Source organism: Emys orbicularis, chromosome 13, assembly GCF_028017835.1.
Source record: "Emys orbicularis isolate rEmyOrb1 chromosome 13, rEmyOrb1.hap1, whole genome shotgun sequence".
NCBI classification, from domain to species: domain Eukaryota; kingdom Metazoa; phylum Chordata; order Testudines; family Emydidae; genus Emys; species Emys orbicularis.
In genome coordinates this window covers 23,559,847-23,579,010 of record NC_088695.1, presented here as the reverse complement: position 1 = coordinate 23,579,010, position 19,164 = coordinate 23,559,847, and the positions used below count along the sequence as shown (strand labels likewise).

At 47.5% G+C, this 19,164-nt stretch overlaps 1 protein-coding gene across 1 annotated transcript in view; it reads left to right on the top strand.

Annotated features, from left to right (window-relative positions):
• Positions 1–19,164, top strand: part of LOC135887690 (E3 ubiquitin-protein ligase TRIM39-like) — a 37,261-nt gene that overhangs the window by 6,855 nt on the left and 11,242 nt on the right. The window contains exon 2 of the mRNA XM_065415416.1: positions 17,636–17,731. Coding sequence (XP_065271488.1) covers positions 17,636–17,731 — 96 coding nt within the window. The remainder of the gene's footprint in view (positions 1–17,635; positions 17,732–19,164) is intronic.

Genomic DNA, 19,164 nt, shown 5'->3' with positions numbered 1-19,164 from the left:
TGACCCCAAAGTATTTCTTGTGATGTTTGAGCAGGTCACATTGGTTGCCCGGTGCTCCCAGAGCAGTGGGCCACCCTCTTGGCCCCCTATCTGACTGGGGCAACCCAGATCGCCTATCGGGGGCTCCCAATCAATGAGGCACAAGATTATGGATGCATGAAGCTGGCCATTTTAGATGCCTTGGACATCATGCTGGAGACCTTCCGCCAGCGATATTGGACTAACACCTATCCGCGGGGTGCTTGGCCTCAGGTCATCGCTCAGGAGATAAAAGACCTCTGCTGGTGATGGTTGCACCCTGAGCAATGGTCAGCGGACAAGATCACTGAGCAGATCACCCTAGAGCAGTTTGTTCATGTCCTCCTGCCCCAGGGGAGGGCTTGGGTACTCTGGCACTGACCCACAACACTTAGTGCAGCCGTCACCTTAATGGAGGACTTCTTGGCCGCTGAGAACCCTATTGGGCCAGGAGCCTGAGCCCTGGCCTCAACTCCCGGCTTGATGCTCCATGGCCCGGCAAGGAAGCCCAGGCCGAAGGCCGAACGGCACCCTGGATTCCAAACCCATGACGATGGGGCCAGCAACACCTCTCGGTGACCTGGGCCCACATGGCACAGATGCTCCGACACCTCTGACAAGAAGAGTTGAGACCACAACCCAAATCCCTCCACGGAGGTGATCCCCTGGCCAGGGCAACTAGAGCTTGGACCCTGCTTCTCCTGCAGCCGGCTTGGGCACTTACCATAGAAGTGTCCTGAGATGGACTGCGTCTTCGGCCAAGTCTATACTGGAGAGTCTCGGGCTGGCAAACAACCACTGTGGAGGTTGGTGAAAACGAGTCACAGCCCTCATAGACTCAGGCTGTAGGCAAAACCTCATCCACCAGGAATTCGCCCCTGACCTCACACAAGCGTGTTGAGAGATATACCTCCAATGTATCCACGGGGATGTAAAATCGTACACCAGTGCCCAGATCTCTCTGACCATTAACAGACTGATGTGGGGGTTGACACTGGAGTTGGCTCCCACCTCACCTATCCAGTCATCCTGGGATGAGACAGCCTTCTTCAGAAGAAGAGGAGGAGGCTGAAGAACCCCAAGGGGAACACCCTGATGAGCCCCTAGTCCCAATGACGATGTTGGGCCTTCCGGTGAAGAGTCCCACGATGACCCCCCCCTTACAGATTTTTGTTGCAACCAGAGGGATGAGCCCACGCTGAGCCGGGCCTACAAACAGGTAGGCCAGGTCAACAGAGCCGTGACTGATCTCCTGAGGCTGCACAGTGGACCCAATTCAAGCTACAGGCGATCACTTCTACCATGTTACTCAGGACTCCCAAACTCAGGAAGTCTGGACCCAGTTGTTGTCCCCCACTATGATCGGAAAGCTATCTTGAAGCTTGCCCATGACGTTTCCATGGCTGGCCATCTGGGACAAGAGAAAAACCTGGCCTGAGTTCTGTTGTGCTTCTTCTGCCCTGGAGTCCATCGGGAGGTAAAGGACTCGTGCCCTGAGTGCCAACTAGCTGCCTCCCTGGGGGTGGCGAAAGCACCCTTGGTCCCCCTACCCATGTTCGGGGTTCCCTTTGAGCAAATTGCGATGGACCTGGTGGGCCCGCTCCTGAAGAGTAATGCGGGGTTCCAGGATAGCCTCATACTGATGGATTATGCCACTCACTTCCCCGAGGCCATCCCACTATGGAACACTTCCATCGCAGTAGAACTGGTGAAGGTATTCTCTTGTGTGGGCCTTCCCCGTGAGATTCTCATGGATCAAGGGACCAACTTCACTTCCCAGCTGATCTGTCAGGTGTGTACCTTGTTGTGACAGGTATGACAGTTTCTGGGCTTAGGTGGGTATTACCGACACTCTGTGCCCCAGTTTGCATCCTTCGCAGCACCCCTCATGGCACTCTTAACCAAGGACAGCCCACGTCGGTACGCTGGTCGACAGAATGTGAAGATACATTCTGAGCCCCCATTCTGTGTAGGGAACCTGTGCTTTTCAGCTGCGATTTCAACTGAGTTCCTGATCCAAATGGATGCTTCAGAGGTGGGGCTCAGGGCAGCCCTCTCCCAGGAGGTGGATGGAGAAGAGCATCCCACCCTCGATATCAGTTGGAAGCTCTTCCCCCCAAGAATGTAACTATTCAGTTATAGAGAAGGAGGCCCTGGCTGTTAAATGGGCTATCGATACCCTCAGATACTATCTTCTCGGGGCCCCTTTTGTATTGATCACTGACCACAAACCCTTAAAATGGCTAAATACCATGAAAAGTACCAATGCCAGATTGATGAGATGGTATCACATCCTCCAGCAATTTGCCTTTACTGTCTAACACTCAGCAGGTAAGGATAACACTAATGCGGATTTTCTGTCTGGCCTGGGGGGAGTCAGGATGGCAGCCATGAAGACCGGGAGATGGACTTAAGGGGTGTGTGTGTGTAGTGAGGTGAAGTGGCCTCCCACTGAGCCAGAGGCAGATGGATCACGCTCTGAACCCAGGTGGGCAGAGCCAGGCCATGCTCTCCCCTCCCACTGGAAGTCAGGAGGCAGGACAGGAAGTATAAAGGGCTGGTCCTGGAGCTCAGTTGGGCTGCAACCGCCAAAGGGGACATATGCCTCCTGATCACTCCTGAGCTGGGAGACTTCAGCTGACCCCTCCCGAGATAAGGAGTGACCAGAGCTTCTGGAGCCATGCACTGACCAAGGCATTGAAGAGTCGTTGGGACTGCCACTGGACTTCTACCCCAACAAACTGGAGGACCACCCGTGGATCCAAGTACACCCCAAGGGGAGTGTAGAAAGTGGCCCAGAGGCAGCCGACCCCGTCTGGCTGCATTGCTGCCGGAGACCTGGTCAGCAAGTTGCAGCTGGATTCCCTGCTGACCCAGTGGCGGAATAGTCCACCACTGTTAAGGCCCTGGGTCGGGGCCTGATGGAGTTGGGTGGGCCCAGGCCCTGCTGCCACTTCACCCTGAGGTGGCAGTCTCCCCTTGCTAGGCCAAGAGGCCTGCATTTGTTGGCCATCTGCTGGAGCTCAGATACCCAACCCTCTTGCTGCTCTACACAGAGTACAGGACAAAGCCACAGACTCCTTGCTGCTCCACCCTGACTGCGGGCTTGGGCTCATAACTGTTTGCTGCTCTGCCCTGACTGCAGACCAGAGGTATAGACAGTTTCTTGTCCCGCCCTGCCTGGGGGTCTGGGGCCCCGAGACTCATTTGTGGATCTGCCCAGACTGCAGGCCAGAGCCATATAATCCGTGGAATGACTCATAGACTCATAGACTCATAGACTTTAAGATCAGAAGGGACCATTATGATCATCTAGTCTGACCTCCCGCATGATGCAGGCCACAAAAGCTGACCCACCCACTCCTGGAATAATTCTCTCCCTTGACTCAGCTGTTGAAGTCCCCAAATCATGATTTAAAGACTTCAAGTCGCAGAGAATCATCCAGCAAGCGACCCCTGCCCCATGCTCTGCTAATTCCCTGATTGTGGGTGACGCTCAGTTATTTAGTGAGGCGAAGTGGCCTCCCACTGACCCAGATGGGGAGGGACCCCTGCTAACCAACTACAATCTACCATATAGGTAGGTATGGAACAGCCAAATACCAAAGATAATGCTGAGAGATTCTAGCTGTATTTGCACATAGCTCTTCTCAGAAGTGATGAGTGTTTGTGGTGCAAAGGCAATTGGTTTCTCTATACCATTAGGAAAAATGTGGGAGAGAACTGCACCCACTCCATACGGTGAAGCATCACAAACCACTTGCGATGGAATCAAAACATCAATGTGCATTAGAACGTCAGCTGATGTCAACAGTTTCTTTACTTCATTAAATGCACGCACACACTCTTTAGTCCATTTCCATTTTTTTCTTTGCTTGTAACAGTACATGTAAAGATGCCAAAACTGTCACCAGATTAGGAAGAAATTTACTGTAGCAGTTAAGCAGTCCTAAGAATGAACATAACTGTAACATGTTCTCTGTCAGTTGTGCTTCAAGAACCACCTCCTCTTTCTCTGGTGATTTCCTTAAGTCCATGGCATCAATTACATATCCAAGGTATTCAGCTAAAGGTTTGAAAAACTCACATTTGTCTTGAAAAATCCTCAGTCCATGGTCTTCCAAATGTGTCAAAGCAGAACCCAAATTTCACAGATCATAGAATATCAGGGTTGGAAGGGACCTCAGGAGGTCATCTAGTCCAGCCCCTTGCTCAAAGCAGTACCAATCCCCAAATTGCCCCCTCAAGGATTGAGCTCACAACTGTGGATTTAGCAGGCCAATGCTCAAACCACTGAGCTATCCCTCCCCACCTTGAGCCTTTTGTGTAACAAAGATGTCATCCAAATAATACTGAACTTCATTCAGTCCCTTCAGAATCTCATCCATGGCTTTCTAGAACAGGGCAGGTACTGATGTGATACCAAAAAGCAACGTTTTATAACAAAATAAGACTTTTTGTGTGTTGACTGAGCCAGCATCTTGCAAATATCTCACAATCTCCATTTGTAGGTATGCATTGAGCAAATCCAATTTACTGAAATGCTGTCTACCACTAAAAGTAGCAAACAAATCTTCAGTGTGAGATAGTGGTTACTAATCTGCACATAAAACTGTATTAAGCATCACTTTGAAATCTCCACATATTCAGACTGAGTCCTTCCTGATCACTGGTACAATGGGTGTAGACCACTCACTGTGTGAAACTGGTGACAGGACTCCAATGTTCACTGAATGGTCCAAATCAGCTTCCACCAGATGCTTCAGAGTATAAGGTACAACTCTGGGCTTGCAATATTTTGGCTGGCTGTCAATAAGCTTCCCTGACATGCTGTTCATCTGTCCAAGTTCTTTTTCAAAAACTTTAGCATGTCTGTCCAGTATTTCTTGAAGATTTTGAGGTACTTTTGTGATCACTTTGATCTTGATCCAATTCGTCTTGAGCTTCTCAAGTCAAGATCTTGATCCAATTCATCTTGAGCTTCTCAAGTCAAGATCTTCCAAATAATGGTGGATACTTTCCTTCAATCACATAAAAAGGTAAAACAACTGATTGATCATCTAGTTGAACTTTCACCTGGCATATCCCTTTTTTGGACTAATTTTTCCCCTGTATAAGTCTTTAAAGTGGACATTTCTTCCAGAAGAACTTGTGGCAAAATCTAGTGATAGGCAGATACAGAAATCAATGACACAGTATCAAGCTCCATTCTTGTGGGAACTCCTTCAGTCAGATGCCATCCTTGACTCCAGCTTCCGATAAAACATGAAGTGCTAAATCTTGATCAGTGTCCCTGTAGCTCTTGTCTTTTCCACATTATGAATTTCCAACTTCCATCATTTCTTAGGTTCAGTCTTCATAGGTGTCTTCTTGGATGTACGGTTACTCTGTGTTGCTGGTCTTTGAACTGTGTGACAGGTCATAGTGATGTGTCTTTTCTTCTGACAGTTCTAATAAATGACCTGGCATGTCCAGCAATCCTTCTCAGCATGTGTAGTTTGTGCATTATAGCCCCATGAAAATTCTTCATGTTCCCATGGTTCTCTGTCTCACTAATTCAGAAGATGAACTCCTCGGTTCATACTAATGTCCAGAAAATCCTTCTTTGCAGTTTCCATGGCAACAGCCACTTCAACAGTCTTTTTGAATGTAAACGGTGACATAGTCAGTAACTTCTTCTGAACCTGGTCATTGCATAATTAACAGACAAATTGGTCATACAGGGCATCACTTAATGTTTTTCTGAACTGACAATGCTCTGACAACACCCTTAGAGCAGCAACAAACTGTGCTATTGATTTTCCAATTCCCTGATGTCGCTGATGGAACTGAAATTGTTCTGCTATCACTGATGATGTAGGAGAAAAGTGTTCCCACGTTGTGGCAATAATTGTGGCATACACCTGCGACCCGATATAACACGAATTCTGATATAACGTGGTAAAGCAGTGCTCCAGGGGGGCGGGGCTGCGCACTCCGGTAGATCAAAGCAGGTTCAATATAACGTGGTTTCACCTATAACGCGGTAAGATTTTTTTGGCTCCCAAGGACAGCGTTATATCGAGGTAGAGGTGTACTTGGCAGTTCTTGGCACAGTTGGAGACAATAAGTCATGTGGCAGTCCATATGGCTTCAGACCAGTCACTGTCAGCAAGACTGAAATTCATTGTCTGTCGGGAAACTACAAATTGCCCTGCAAGCTACAAATTGCTCAAAACATTTGAGGCACATCACCCATGATTTGTATTTTTCATCAAATTCATCATCATTGCCCACAAAAGGTGCCATTTCTCTGCTCTCCTGTTGGACTTCAAGCCTCCTGGATGACCTTTTCTGCCACAAATAAATTCTTTCATTGTTACTGCACTGTCTGTGCTCGAACCCCCTCTGCTGGTTGTGTGTCTACACTGCAAACTGCAAAATTCTGCCTTTGGCTGCACTTGGGCTCTCTCTGCTAGCAATCTTGGGCTGTCTCTGCTAGCACTGTGACCACCCTCTTCCTCCTCAGTGCTTTGTCTCTGCAGCAGCTAGGCAGCAACAGCAGAAAACTCCTCCTGTGTTCTGCCCTGAATTGCCAAGTTCCCCATCTCTACTTTGTTTGCAATAGCTTCAGGCAGCTGTCTCTTTCCTTTGTTCTATCTTTATTTGCTTACTCTCCCTTCTCTAGCTGACTTTCTCATGCTGCTGCAGCAGCAAAATGCAGCAGACTGTCATATTGTGCCTCTAGATGAACTGCTGTCTCCCCCCCCTTTTTATATAGTATTATTTGCTGGCTTTTTCTTCTTCTTGGTCAGGCAATGGGAGAACTGGACACTTAGGGATTGTTGGTTCCTAGCCATTAAATGTTATATTTGGAGCCAGCGGAGAAGCAGCTAAATAGACATGCTAGTGTAAGCGGGGGAATGGTCCCACTATTGTGGGGAACTTTCCTGGCTTATACACTACCCCGGTGACATGGGCTCGCAAGGATCTGAGTCCTCGCTCCCACTTCCTTTACCCAGAACCCTGCCTGATCTCAAGGGCTCCCCTTCCACTCTTCTGTGTGGCAAAGTCCTTGTAGCCCCAACAAGGCTGGGCCCAGGATTCCTGGGGGCCTCGACCCACAACCTTGTCATGGTCACTTAGGGCAGGGGCTATGGTGTCCCCATTCCAGGGTGCTCTCTCTGCACTGGCTGCTTCCCTGACCCACTGATCATTACATACAGTTCAAAGCAAATACAATTTATTAAACAGCAATCAATTTTTAAAAATAAGGAAAAAATGGGAAAGGTTAAAAGAAAACACATCACCCTGCTCTGTGGCACAGGGACATCATAACCAGCGTCTCTGGAATGTCAGGGAAGTTCAGTCTGTTCCTCACAAGTCCCAGGCCCCTTCTCAGGCCCTGACTGTGCTGCAGATGTTGGCCAAATAGGGCCCGTTCTCCCCGGAGCTTACCCAATTACACCAAGGAGGCACGGAGAGACAAGAAGACGGGTACCGATCCTTTATTTGTCAGTCAGCTGAGAGGGTGCACCTCGGCTCACGCCAAAGGAGACACACCTTACATGGGCGACATGGGCCCTTTTTATAATCAGTAACAAACAACTCAGTTCTCATCCTTTCTACGTCACTATGCTGACCTATAGATAACAGGTTACACAGAATACATGTATTATTTTGGGGAAGGGGGGGGATACAAGAGACATCTGTTGCGGATACATTTGTCATTTTGAAGGGAGAACACGGTACATCCCTTGACCCTTTGCACTAAATACCTTGGGGATATATGGGAACGCAGCTGCATATACTTGTGGGCCCTTGTTCTGTTACTCCTTATCTCTATTATTTCTGCTAGTGTGAGTGAAACTGCAGCCATCTGCTAAAAACGCTGACCAATACATTTCTGCTTTAACATGTAAGCAGTTAGCACAGAAGTAGATGAGAGTTCACAAGATGGAGTCTGGGGGTTTTAGATAGGCCCAGAGCAAAAGAGCTTCATCGACACTTTGGCCTTCCACTTTTCCGAGTTACCTGGTAGCTATGCCTAGTGGATCCCAACAATCCCCCCTTTGAGAACACTCAACAAACCTTTGTCAGAGTTTTCTCATACTTTAAAGACAAAATGCGATCAAGCTCCATGCAATTAGGATTATCAATGAAAATAAAACCAATGCTCAGGGTTCTCGCGGGGAGTATGCTGTGACCGTTCAGAAAGATCACAACGCATTCCCAGTGACCCTTACTGTCTTTTGAATAGCAGCTTAAGTCCCAAATCGTCGTTAACAGTCTTTTCCGCAGGCTGGACAGTCCACTGTTTAGGAATGGGCACCGCTTTCAGTCGAGAGTGATGAATCCAGTTCTTGTGTCCTTCGACCTTTGCCACTGTATGGGTGACAAGCAGGATGGTGTGGGGTCCCTTCCACTTCTTTTGGAGAGGCACGTCCTTCCAGGTCCGCACGAGAACGGAGTCACCAGGCTGCAGGGAGTGGACCCGAGGTATCCAGCAGAAGAGACTGTGAATCTTTGGTATACCTGTGAAGAAAAGAAAGAACAGCAGACAGAGGGCACATGTACTGAGACAAGAAACCATACCCCATCTCCCACTCCCCTGCCAGAACTGGGGTACCATTCATAGGCCATGCTCTTCCAAACATAATCTCGAAGGGACTAAACCCTATCCTACCCTTAGGGAGAGCACGAATGCAAAGTAACACAAGGGGCAAAACATCAGGCCACTTAAGAGAGGCCTCCTGACAGACCTTTGAGAGGTGTCGCTTGAGTGTCTGATTTGTGCGTTCCACTACTCCACTGGCTTGTGGTTGCCAGGGTGTGTGGAGTTTCCAGGGGATTTGCAGAGCACTTGATATCTTTTGAACCACTTGAGATGTGAAGTGTGTTCCATTGTCAGATTCCATCCATTGAGGAAGGCCGAAGCGAGGAATGATTTCCTTGACAAACTTAAGAGCCACTGTCTTGGCAATGTTGTTGCGACATGGGAAGGCTTCAGGCCATCCGCTGAATCGATCCACTAAGACAAGAAGGTACTTGTATCCTTGGGTCCTGGGAAACTCAGTAAAGTCTATTTGCCACACCAATCCTGGGCCTGGGGTAGTTTCCAGGGTGGCTGGTGGCACTGCTACTCCTGGTCGAGGGTTATTCTTTTGGCAGATTAAACATTCAGCTTGTACCTATGATGCTAGGGGTTTAAGTCCAGAGGTTAGAAAATATTTATTCATAAGCTGGGCAAGAGCCTCTTTGCCTGCGTGTGTGGTTTGATGCAGTTTCTGCAATACCAGTCGAATCAGGCCCTTGGGCAGGAGGATTTTTCCCTTTGTGGAATAAAGCCATCCCTCCTTTTCCTGGAGACCGAGACTGTCAGCCAGGTTTCCGTCCTCTTGGGAGTCTTGAGGGGCTGCAAGCTCACCCACTGATGGGATGAGGGCATGCATTTGGGCATTATTCTTTGTTGGTGATTTCAGGATAGCAGCTCGCTTAGCTTCCCTGTTTGCTCTGGCATTGCCCTTGGTTACATGTTGATCTTCCCTTTGATGGGCTTTGCAATGCACCACTGCTACTGCTGAGGGGAGTTGTACTGCTTCTAAAAGCCGGCGTGAGCATGCAATACCCCAAAAGCATACTTTGAGTCAGTAAAAATATTAACCCGTTTGTCTTTTGCCAGCTCAAGTGCCCGAGTCAGGGCCACTAGTTCAGCAAGCTGGGCAGATGTTCCTGCCAGTAAACTTTCAGCTTCCACGGTATCATGAAGAGACACAATAGCATAACCAGCCCTCCTTTGCCCATCCACAACAGTACTACTTCCATTTGTATACCATTTCAAGTTAGCATTTGGGAGTGGCTGATCTTTTTAGATCTGGGCGGCTAGAATACTGAACATCTATGATTTCTAAACAGTCATGTTCCTGCTTTTCTGTCTCTGGTAACAGTGTAGCTGGATTAAGGGAGGGACAGATTTGTAGGGTGACTTCAGGATTCTTTAACAGCTTCGCCTGGTACCGAGCAACCTGAGCCTGTGTGAGCCAAAGACCACCCTTAGTGTCCAGCAAGGCTCGGACCATATGGGGAACATACACACTTGCACAGTTCCTTCCAGTGTCAGTTTCTCCGCTTCCCCAAGCACTAGAGCAGTAGCTGCGACCGCCCTCAAACAGGCTGGCCATCCCTTTGAAACTTGATCCAGTTGTTTAGAGGAGTATGCCACAGGACGCTTCTAGGCACCTAATAGCTGAAATGCCCTGTCCGCTTCTGGGGACCAGTGAAAGGGGTCTTGTTCCGCTCCCTTAACACATTCATACAGAGGTTTAGCCCACAGTCCAAACTCTGGAATCCATATTTTGCAAAAACCTGCCATGCCCAGGAATGCCCTAAGCCGTTTACGGTTGCTGGGGATGGGAACTTGGCAGATAGCCTCCTTTCTTTCGTTTGAGAGCTGTCTCTCTTTCTGCCTGATGTGAAATCCCAGATATTGAACCTTTGAAAGAACAATTTGGGCTTTGCTTTGAGATACCCTGTATCCTCGCAGTCCAATAAAGTTTAGGAGACTCACAGTAGCTCTGAGACAAGGGATTAGACCCACAGCAGCAATTAACAAGTCATTTACATATTGCAGCAGGAGGGCTTTGTAATCCTTGAGCCAATACTGTCCAACCAAGCTGCTTTTTAACCCTTCTGTTGTCCTCATTATGCCTTGCAGTATTTTGCAGATCTTAGTTGCTTGGGCACATTCAGGCCCCGCCCTTTTTCTTGGTTGTCAGCAAAGTCTTGGCTATGAACAATGTCCTTGGACTGAGGCCAGCTGTATTTTCCTCTCAGTTAACTTATTCTGTGCTTTTTCCTTTTCTCCCTTTCTCGGCTTCTTCTAACTTCCAAAGGAACCTTCCACTCTTCACTCATACTCCTTTTCTCCAACCATTAACACATACTCATTGCCATCATACATCTTTCCAGTAACATAACTTCTGTGCAAAGCTTTGAAGCAACAAACCAGGACAAGCACACTCACTTCTGAGGATTTCACTCTGTACAATCTCTGGTGTCCAATAGCTTTCCCTTTTTAAACCTTAAATGCCTTCTCTCTCTTTACCAGATCTTTTATCTGCTATTTTGTTACCCAAAAACAAATTCAAATCTTTTATTCTCCTGGCTTTGACTACCCTGCTGCAGCCACAACTTTTGGTCTTTAGTTAAAGCATTTTAAATCTTGTAAAGCGTTAAGTCACCTTAGGGATTAAATGCTAAATACCTTAAACAACACTAGTTTCCTGTGTCTGGCAAAAGTATTCTCAGTTTTGCAACTTTAAAACAATACCAATTCATCTCAAACTTATAAAACACAGATTGTATACAGCAGGAGTGTTCTTCAGCAAATTAGACTAACGTATTCATAGTCGAATAATTCCACTTAAATAACCTCTTGCCTGAATTACTTACAGACATTCCTACCAAGTTTCACTGCTTGATTCCCTTTAGCAACTACAGAGTTAACTTCTCACTCTCTTTTCTTAAATCACTTGCTTGTCTCCCAAAACAACACCCAATCAACTCAGATTTTACCATTCCAATTATTATCCTGGGGATTTGAAATCCCCATGCTTATAATTACTTACTCTTTTCCTTCCACTATGCCCTCAAAGTTTCCAACCTATTTTCCAATCTCTCTGTCTGTTGCCTTCCTGCTTGGGCCCGATCCTGCTTTTCTCGCTGAACCGTCCCTTCCATGGGCACCGGCTTTTTTTTCACTACCAATTTAGCTAGGAGGGTGGGTTTCTCAACTAGCCCCCACCCTTCCTGGTCTCTTCCCTTAAACATTCTTACTCATAAGGCTACCCGAGTCCTCCCTCGTGAGGCTTATGGCTAGCTAGACAACCTTCAAAAATAGAAATGAACTTGCTTGGATTCATTGAGAATTCTCCTGCCTCTGCCTTAAAAGCAGCCAGATATTAAAAGCAACATGACACAAGATCCTGTGTTCCTGGACGAGCTACCACACTCTCAGTAATCAACGGATACAATCCCACCAAGGGGCGGGTACTCTCTAAAGCCTGTGGGGGTGAAGGAGCCGAAGGGGACACCGATTCTGGCATTACAACAGTGGGAGGATTCTGGGGTTTAGCAGCCGTTACTACCGAGCCTGTCGGAGTCAAATGGCACTTAAACAAAATATCAGATCATCTTTACATAATACCATTCCATAATCAGCCTGGCGTCTAAACGCCTTCCAATTATTTAACATACATTTCAAGGGTGTCCCAGCATATATGCTTTGTCCGGACCCCATTATGCTCGCTTTTAATTAAACCTGGTCACGGGTTCGACCGACCCCCCTTGCGATCAAGATATCCTGGTCACAGGGTTTCCCCTCGCAGGAGTCTCGGTGCGGCTAGAGTCGGTTTAAGTCCTAGACCTGGTTATCACAATTTTGGCTTCCAGCATATCATTAGTATGAAAAAGTACAATATTCCTGCCAAGAATAAAAGCAAGCCCTGGGACTTTTCTACGTCCCAGTAATTGTCCAGTACGGCCCACAGACTAGGGAAGTTAGTGAAATTATTCATTAGCCGTTGCCTGCTTTGTTATCATGACCACAAAACATTTGTCCATCTACAATACCTTCCCACACAGGGATTACCCAAAGGGCCCAATTTACACTGCGGGGGCGTTATCCCTCAAACCCAAGAGGTAAACGCACTTACCGCCCGGAGTGGCCGCGTCCGGCTGTTGGACCTTCCCCTTCTTCTGGTACCGTCTTATCTCCGTGTCGTTAGGAGTTCTCTTTAGAGAGGACACAGCCGCCCCGACCGATTGTGACGACCCGAGGCCCGAGCAAACCAACAGCTCGAGGTGGCCACTCCTCGGAATCGCCCCCGGTCGTCGGTCAGTGTCCTCCACAGGGAGAGAAGTCCCGGCGGAGTCGCCAATTTGTTGGCCAAATAGGGCCCGTTCTCCCCGGAGCTTACCCAATTACACCAAGGAGGCACGGAGAGACAAGAAGACGGGTACCGATCCTTTATTTGTCAGTCAGCTGAGAGGGTGCACCTCGGCTCACGCCAAAGGAGACACACCTTACATGGGCGACATGGGCCCTTTTTATAATCAGTAACAAACAACTCAGTTCTCATCCTTTCTACGTCACTATGCTGACCTATAGATAACAGGTTACACAGAATACATGTATTATTTTGGGGAAGGGGGGGGATACAAGAGACATCTGTTGCGGATACATTTGTCATTTTGAAGGGAGAACACGGTACATCCCTTGACCCTTTGCACTAAATACCTTGGGGATATATGGGAACGCAGCTGCATATACTTGTGGGCCCTTGTTCTGTTACTCCTTATCTCTATTATTTCTGCTAGTGTGAGTGAAACTGCAGCCATCTGCTAAAAATGCTGACCAATACATTTCTGCTTTAACATGTAAGCAGTTAGCACAGAAGTAGATGAGAGTTCACAAGATGGAGTCTGGGGGTTTTAGATAGGCCCAGAGCAAAAGAGCTTCATCGACACTTTGGCCTTCCACTTTTCCGAGTTACCTGGTAGCTATGCCTAGTGGATCCCAACACAGAGACGCTGTGGGTCAGACACTTGCTCTGGAGGTGCCACACGCTCAGGCTCTAGGTGGCAGACCCTTCTTCCCAGTATCATCCACCCCGTCAGGGTTAGGATCCCCCTCCAAGTCTGGCCTGCAAGGCAAGTTGGCTGGGGGCATCACCCTGCGCTGGGCCCGCTGCCCAGGGTCCCCCTCGCTCTCCCCAGTTGCTCACCGCATCTGGCTCTGGACTACTCCAGCCCCAGCTCCACCACAATGTCTCACCTCCAGCTCCACCACTTTGCCTCACCACGGCTGCTGCTGCTGCTCTGCCTCCAGCTCCCTGGGCTGCTTCTCTGGCCCCCCCGGCTCTGGTTGCTGGAGCTCTCCTCCCAGCACAGGTCTGCTCTGGGGGCTGCTTCTGTGACTCTGCTCCCAGCATTGACCTGCTTCCTGGGCTGCTTTTCTGGCCCCTCTGGATCTGGCACAGCTCTGCTCCCCAGCTCAGCTCAGGCCCCTGCTTTCTCCTTAGCTCGGTCCCGCTCTGTCTGACCCAGGCAATTCCAGCTCACATGGAGGACAGGACCCCCCCCCCCCCCCGGCCTCCTGTCCTGACTCCCTGATTAGTCTCCCCGCCCTGTCAATCAGGCTGACCTGGAGCATTGGCCTCTCCCCATTGTTCCTGGGGACTGTCAGTCTCAGGCTCCTGATTTCCCATCGACCTTTCCCCTTTCTTTTGGTACTGGGAGCTAGCCAACCAAAAACCCGCACTGAGTTTTAGTAAGGGGACAACAGTCCTCTTACACTAAAAGTGAGCTGATGGAAAAACAGCTTCTGTCCTGGTGGTTTTCTTGTCATCTGAAAAACAGTGCTTCTATATCGTGATGCCAACTTTTCCCAACCTAGTGCTAAAAATTCCCCAAATCTGCTGAAAAATTCCCAGATAAAGTTTTTTATTTCAAAATCTCAAAGGAACGTAATATGTGTGTTTTTAATAACTATATAATATATATTATATACAAATTATTCTTATTCGTTCGAGATATTTCACATTTATTATAATTTTTATACGTATAGACATGTTTTTCAATTTTCAGTTGTTACATATACAGTAAATAAAATATTTAACACATGAGAAATAGGATTGAAATTATAGAAAACAATGTATTTTACACAAATTTCACTATTTTAAAAACAAAAGTATTAATAAGTACAGCATGTGCCCTGCAGTGTACTGTACATCAAAGTACTTTTTATTTTTTCAAAGTAAAACATATGATTATAAAATAAGATAAAAAAGCAAACAGAACAAATAACACTTTTACATAATTTTCCTTATTATAATCTCTGAGTTTTATCCATTTTCTGACTCATGGTCTGAGTCGTCACTAGGAACATCATTACCACCATTAATATTTTTACTAGTTTTATCACTGTCATTTTTACTGTACATATTTTTACAATGTAAATACAAGTGCTTAATAGTAATTACAAAATTAGAACATTTCTCTTGCTTTGCTTTCAAAGCTGACCTTATAACTACACTAGACTTGAATGTTTTGGTTGTCATACAGTTTCTTTTTTTGTTTTTTATGTCAGTTATCATGGAAAAAATTCTTTCACATGCTGCATTTGAATGCGGTAATGTGAAAACCCTTTTAGCCAGTTCAGATATATTTGCAAACATGAATTGACCTGAATAATCTAAATTCATTAACTTTCAATTTTTCTACAAGTTCCTCCATCTCAGTTTGCGCCAAAACATTGCTATTTATAGCAGTATATTTATCTTTCTTTAATGCAACAGCCTCAGCAATTTTGGAATTGGAAACATTTTTTAACTACTTCAGTCAAGTGTTCTACAGATTGAATACTGATACTGTGTTAAGCAAAGTAACAGGCATTCTAATCTCTGCATTTTTAACTTGCTTTTCAAATGTTTTTGCTTTATTAATTTCACAATCTTGTTTATTAAACATATCATCAGTTTTCTTTGTATTAGATACTGTCTCAACCTTTTGTTTATGTTTTTTACCATTAGCGTGTTTATCTAACTCACTAGTACCTGCCTGGATTTTTACATCACAACATTTGCAATAAGCTAAAAAAGATTGTTTTCAACTTTCTGCAGCCAGTCTTTGTATTTACCTTCTTGAAGCCACGAGTCTTGAAAGGCTTTTTTGAAAGTAGATGGCTTCTCTTTTGGTGGAAGTTCACTCCGAGTCTTAATACTCTGTCGGGGGTGCTATCCTGTTGTTTCCGTTCGACGTGGATGGATCTTTGTCTACTCCTGCAGTCCTCTTCCTCTTCTCACCAGCCTTACCAGTCTCTTTATTCATTTTTTACGTTAGATAAAAAATGGAAAGAGATCTCTGAAATAATGGCATGTGATAATTAGTATAATGTGTATTTCAATTTATATTTAAATCAAAGAAGGGAACATATTATATATTATCACCTAACACAGTAGGCGAAGATATTTAATATTTGCCTGGAGGCAGGTGCCGTTACAAATTTATGAACAGCCGAACACTCTGGTCCACATTCTCTGTGCAACTGCAAGCACGAAATACAAAATTTTAGAGATTTAATGACAGATCGAGAAACTAATCATAATCAGTAAGTATTGCAATATATTTAATTATTGGAAGAAACCTTACCTAGAAGATAAATTTGATAACCATCTCCTCATTACCCGCCAGCCAGCTGTTGCTGAGGTTGGTTTGTTGTGAGTGCATGTGCGCACTTGTCACTTCACTTGTGCCGTCATGATATAGTACGTTGAAGCACCACCAATGGGAGAGCAGCACAGCCCAGTTATGAAAATCACGTGACAAATATTGAAGAACGCATTTTGAGGGAAATTTAAAAGAAGCGCAAATATTTTACTTTTTATGAAAACTTCCCAGGATTTTTGAGATTTGTAAAGTCTTTTACTTTTTATTAAATTTTCCCAGGATTATTTAGCTTTTGAATGAAAATTCCCAATTTCCCAAGTTGAAACATTTTACTCAAAAATTCCCAGATTTTGGGAAATTTCCCAGGATATAGAAGCACTGCTGAAAAACTGAAACTAACATGCAAGTGAGGCTTTGCACTGGGATGGGGGAGTGCTCAAACATTTAAAGGGACAGCACACCACAAGAAGGGGCCAGATCCTGGGCCCAATGATGACTGCTTGGTAGTGCCCATAAACATACATTCATCTCCCTTCTGAGGCCTCCCCTGCCCAGGTGAGCACTAGGTTCTGCAAGGCTGCAGCTTGGCTCAGTGTCCTCAAACTTCAGCTAAACTCCTCCATTCCTGAGAAATCTTGGAGCATAGCAGACAAGTGGGGAAGAGTCTCCCCCAGGATCAGTGTCTCAGCCAGACAATGCCCCAGAATGTGTAGCTCTGACCCTGCTGCCTCTGCCCAGGTTATTCTCCTGGCTTTGTTATTGAAATGTGCATTTTGCACAGGGCTGGACTGAGGCACCCCAGGGCTCCAGGCACAACATGCTGACAAGAGGCCCTGTCGTGGTTCTGGCCCCATTAGCAGTGGCTGTGGAAGGGGCCACCCACCCAAGGGCTGTCTGTCCCCACAGGACCAATAGCAGGAATCCCCTCCCTCCCACTGAGAGAGAGATACTCGAAAAGGGTCAGGGAGCCCCCCCAATCCAGCAGCCAGGGTGTCTATGATTGGATGGGGGAGCTGAGTCATATGAGCTACCCCCTGCTACCACACAAAGCCCCACTTTTGGGGGGGTTGGCTGGCCCCCGGAGCAGTGAGGCTTGGTGTCAATGTCCCATACACATAAATGGGGCAGTCCCCTCTCAGGGCACTGGGCTCAGGCTCTCTACAGACTCAGGCAGGAATCGCTGTATCTGTCACATTTGAGGCATGTTTTCAATATTTTCTTTGCAACCCAGAGGGTTTGAAACATTCTCTTTTTAATGGAAGCCAAGAGCCGGATTTTATCACGACTCCAGTAGCTGGGGCCTAAACATGGGTTTGTAGTGCCTCTGTTTCATCTGGCCCTGCCTCCTGCAATCTCTACCCATCAGGAAGTGCAGATTAATGGTTGTTTATCACACATGTTGCCCCTGCAGGTGAAACTCCAGGAAGCTCTGGGCCCTCTGAGGCAGGAGCTGGAGGAGGCCCTGGAGCGGACATCTGAAGAGGAGGAGAAAACCACAGAGTGGCAAGTGGGTGTCTGGGTTTATCCTTCCCTGAGCCCTTCTCCCTTCAGTGTTCCTAGGGTGAGGGGCCAAAAAGCTATAGGCTGACATTATAACCTGCTCTAGCTGTTTGCCCTGAGATGGTGCCATGGTACCAGGAGCAGGAAATGTCTCTGAGGGGATCACAGTAAAGCAGACCAGGGGACAGTTCCTGTCCTGTGGTCAGTGGCACAGACTCACCTCCAAGTTCTCTGGGGGCAGGAAGGAGATGAAACACTCTTACAATAGGGGGTGCAGTGTTTGCATGTGAGTCCATTGCCTCATCATACCCTCGAACCATGCTGGGTAACTGCAGACACAGACAGCCCTCAGGAGTGCAGATCCTCAGAGGCACTCTCTGCACATCCACACGCAAGGCACCGAGCTCAGTGTGGGCAGACGTTGCACTGGCCTTTAGGAGTTTGGCCCTAAGGGAGCAGAGCTCAGGGCAGCCCTGGGAGTTACTCAGCTGAGCAGACAGAGACAGCCCTTCTCCTCTGCCATCCTCTGCAGCCATCATGGGGCCCCTTGACTCATTAATCCTTAGCTGCTGTCTTCTACAACTATAACTACATGGCTGTGTGCAGCCAGCCGGCCTGCCAATATTCACAAAGCAGATACTAGTAGGTTGTAGAAGGCTGGCATTTGTATAGAATATATATATTCTATTTGTTCACTCACACCCACTTCCGTCATTTGTTCCATACACCCAACCCACACTCATTTCACACCCACTGTCATTACACCTCCCCACACACAACTGTTTTGTATACACCCCCCCCACCCCCCACCCCACAGAGTCACAGTCCTTACGCTGCGAGACCCAGCGCCGCCGAGAGTGGGTTCGGGCCCCAGTGAAAAATTTTTTTCGGGCCCCCCAGCAAGGGTGGACCGGCTAAACAGGGCCAATATGGGGGCGGAGGGGGAGTCGGGCCCGGAATTTTTTCGGGTCCCCCAGCAAGGGCGGACCGGCTAAACAGGGCCAACGAGACGGGGGGGGAAGCTGGGCCCCGGGCCCCCTTCTGGACCGCCGGGTCCTGGTAATTTTTACCGGCTTCCCCCCCCCTCGTCGGACCTGTCGAGACCTGCCAACTCTAAAGGGAACAACCCAGTCTGCTGGGAAAGCCCTTCTGATTGGCTGCCTTCCCCCTGCCTGATAGTGATGGACTGCCTGGTCTCTCAGCCTGTGTAGCAGGTAGAACTCCCTCTTCCTAGGTACGTAAAGAGCTGCCCCATTTGCTGCCCCCTGTCCCCCCACATACAATTGCCTCTGTGTGCTGGTTCCCCTCTGCCCCGCACCACTGCCTCCAGGCACTGACCGCTACCCGCCATGTATCTCTGCCTCCAGGTACTGGCCCCTCTTCTCCCCTGATCTGACCCCCTACTGAACCCCCAGATCCCCCTTACCACAGGGGTCTTCT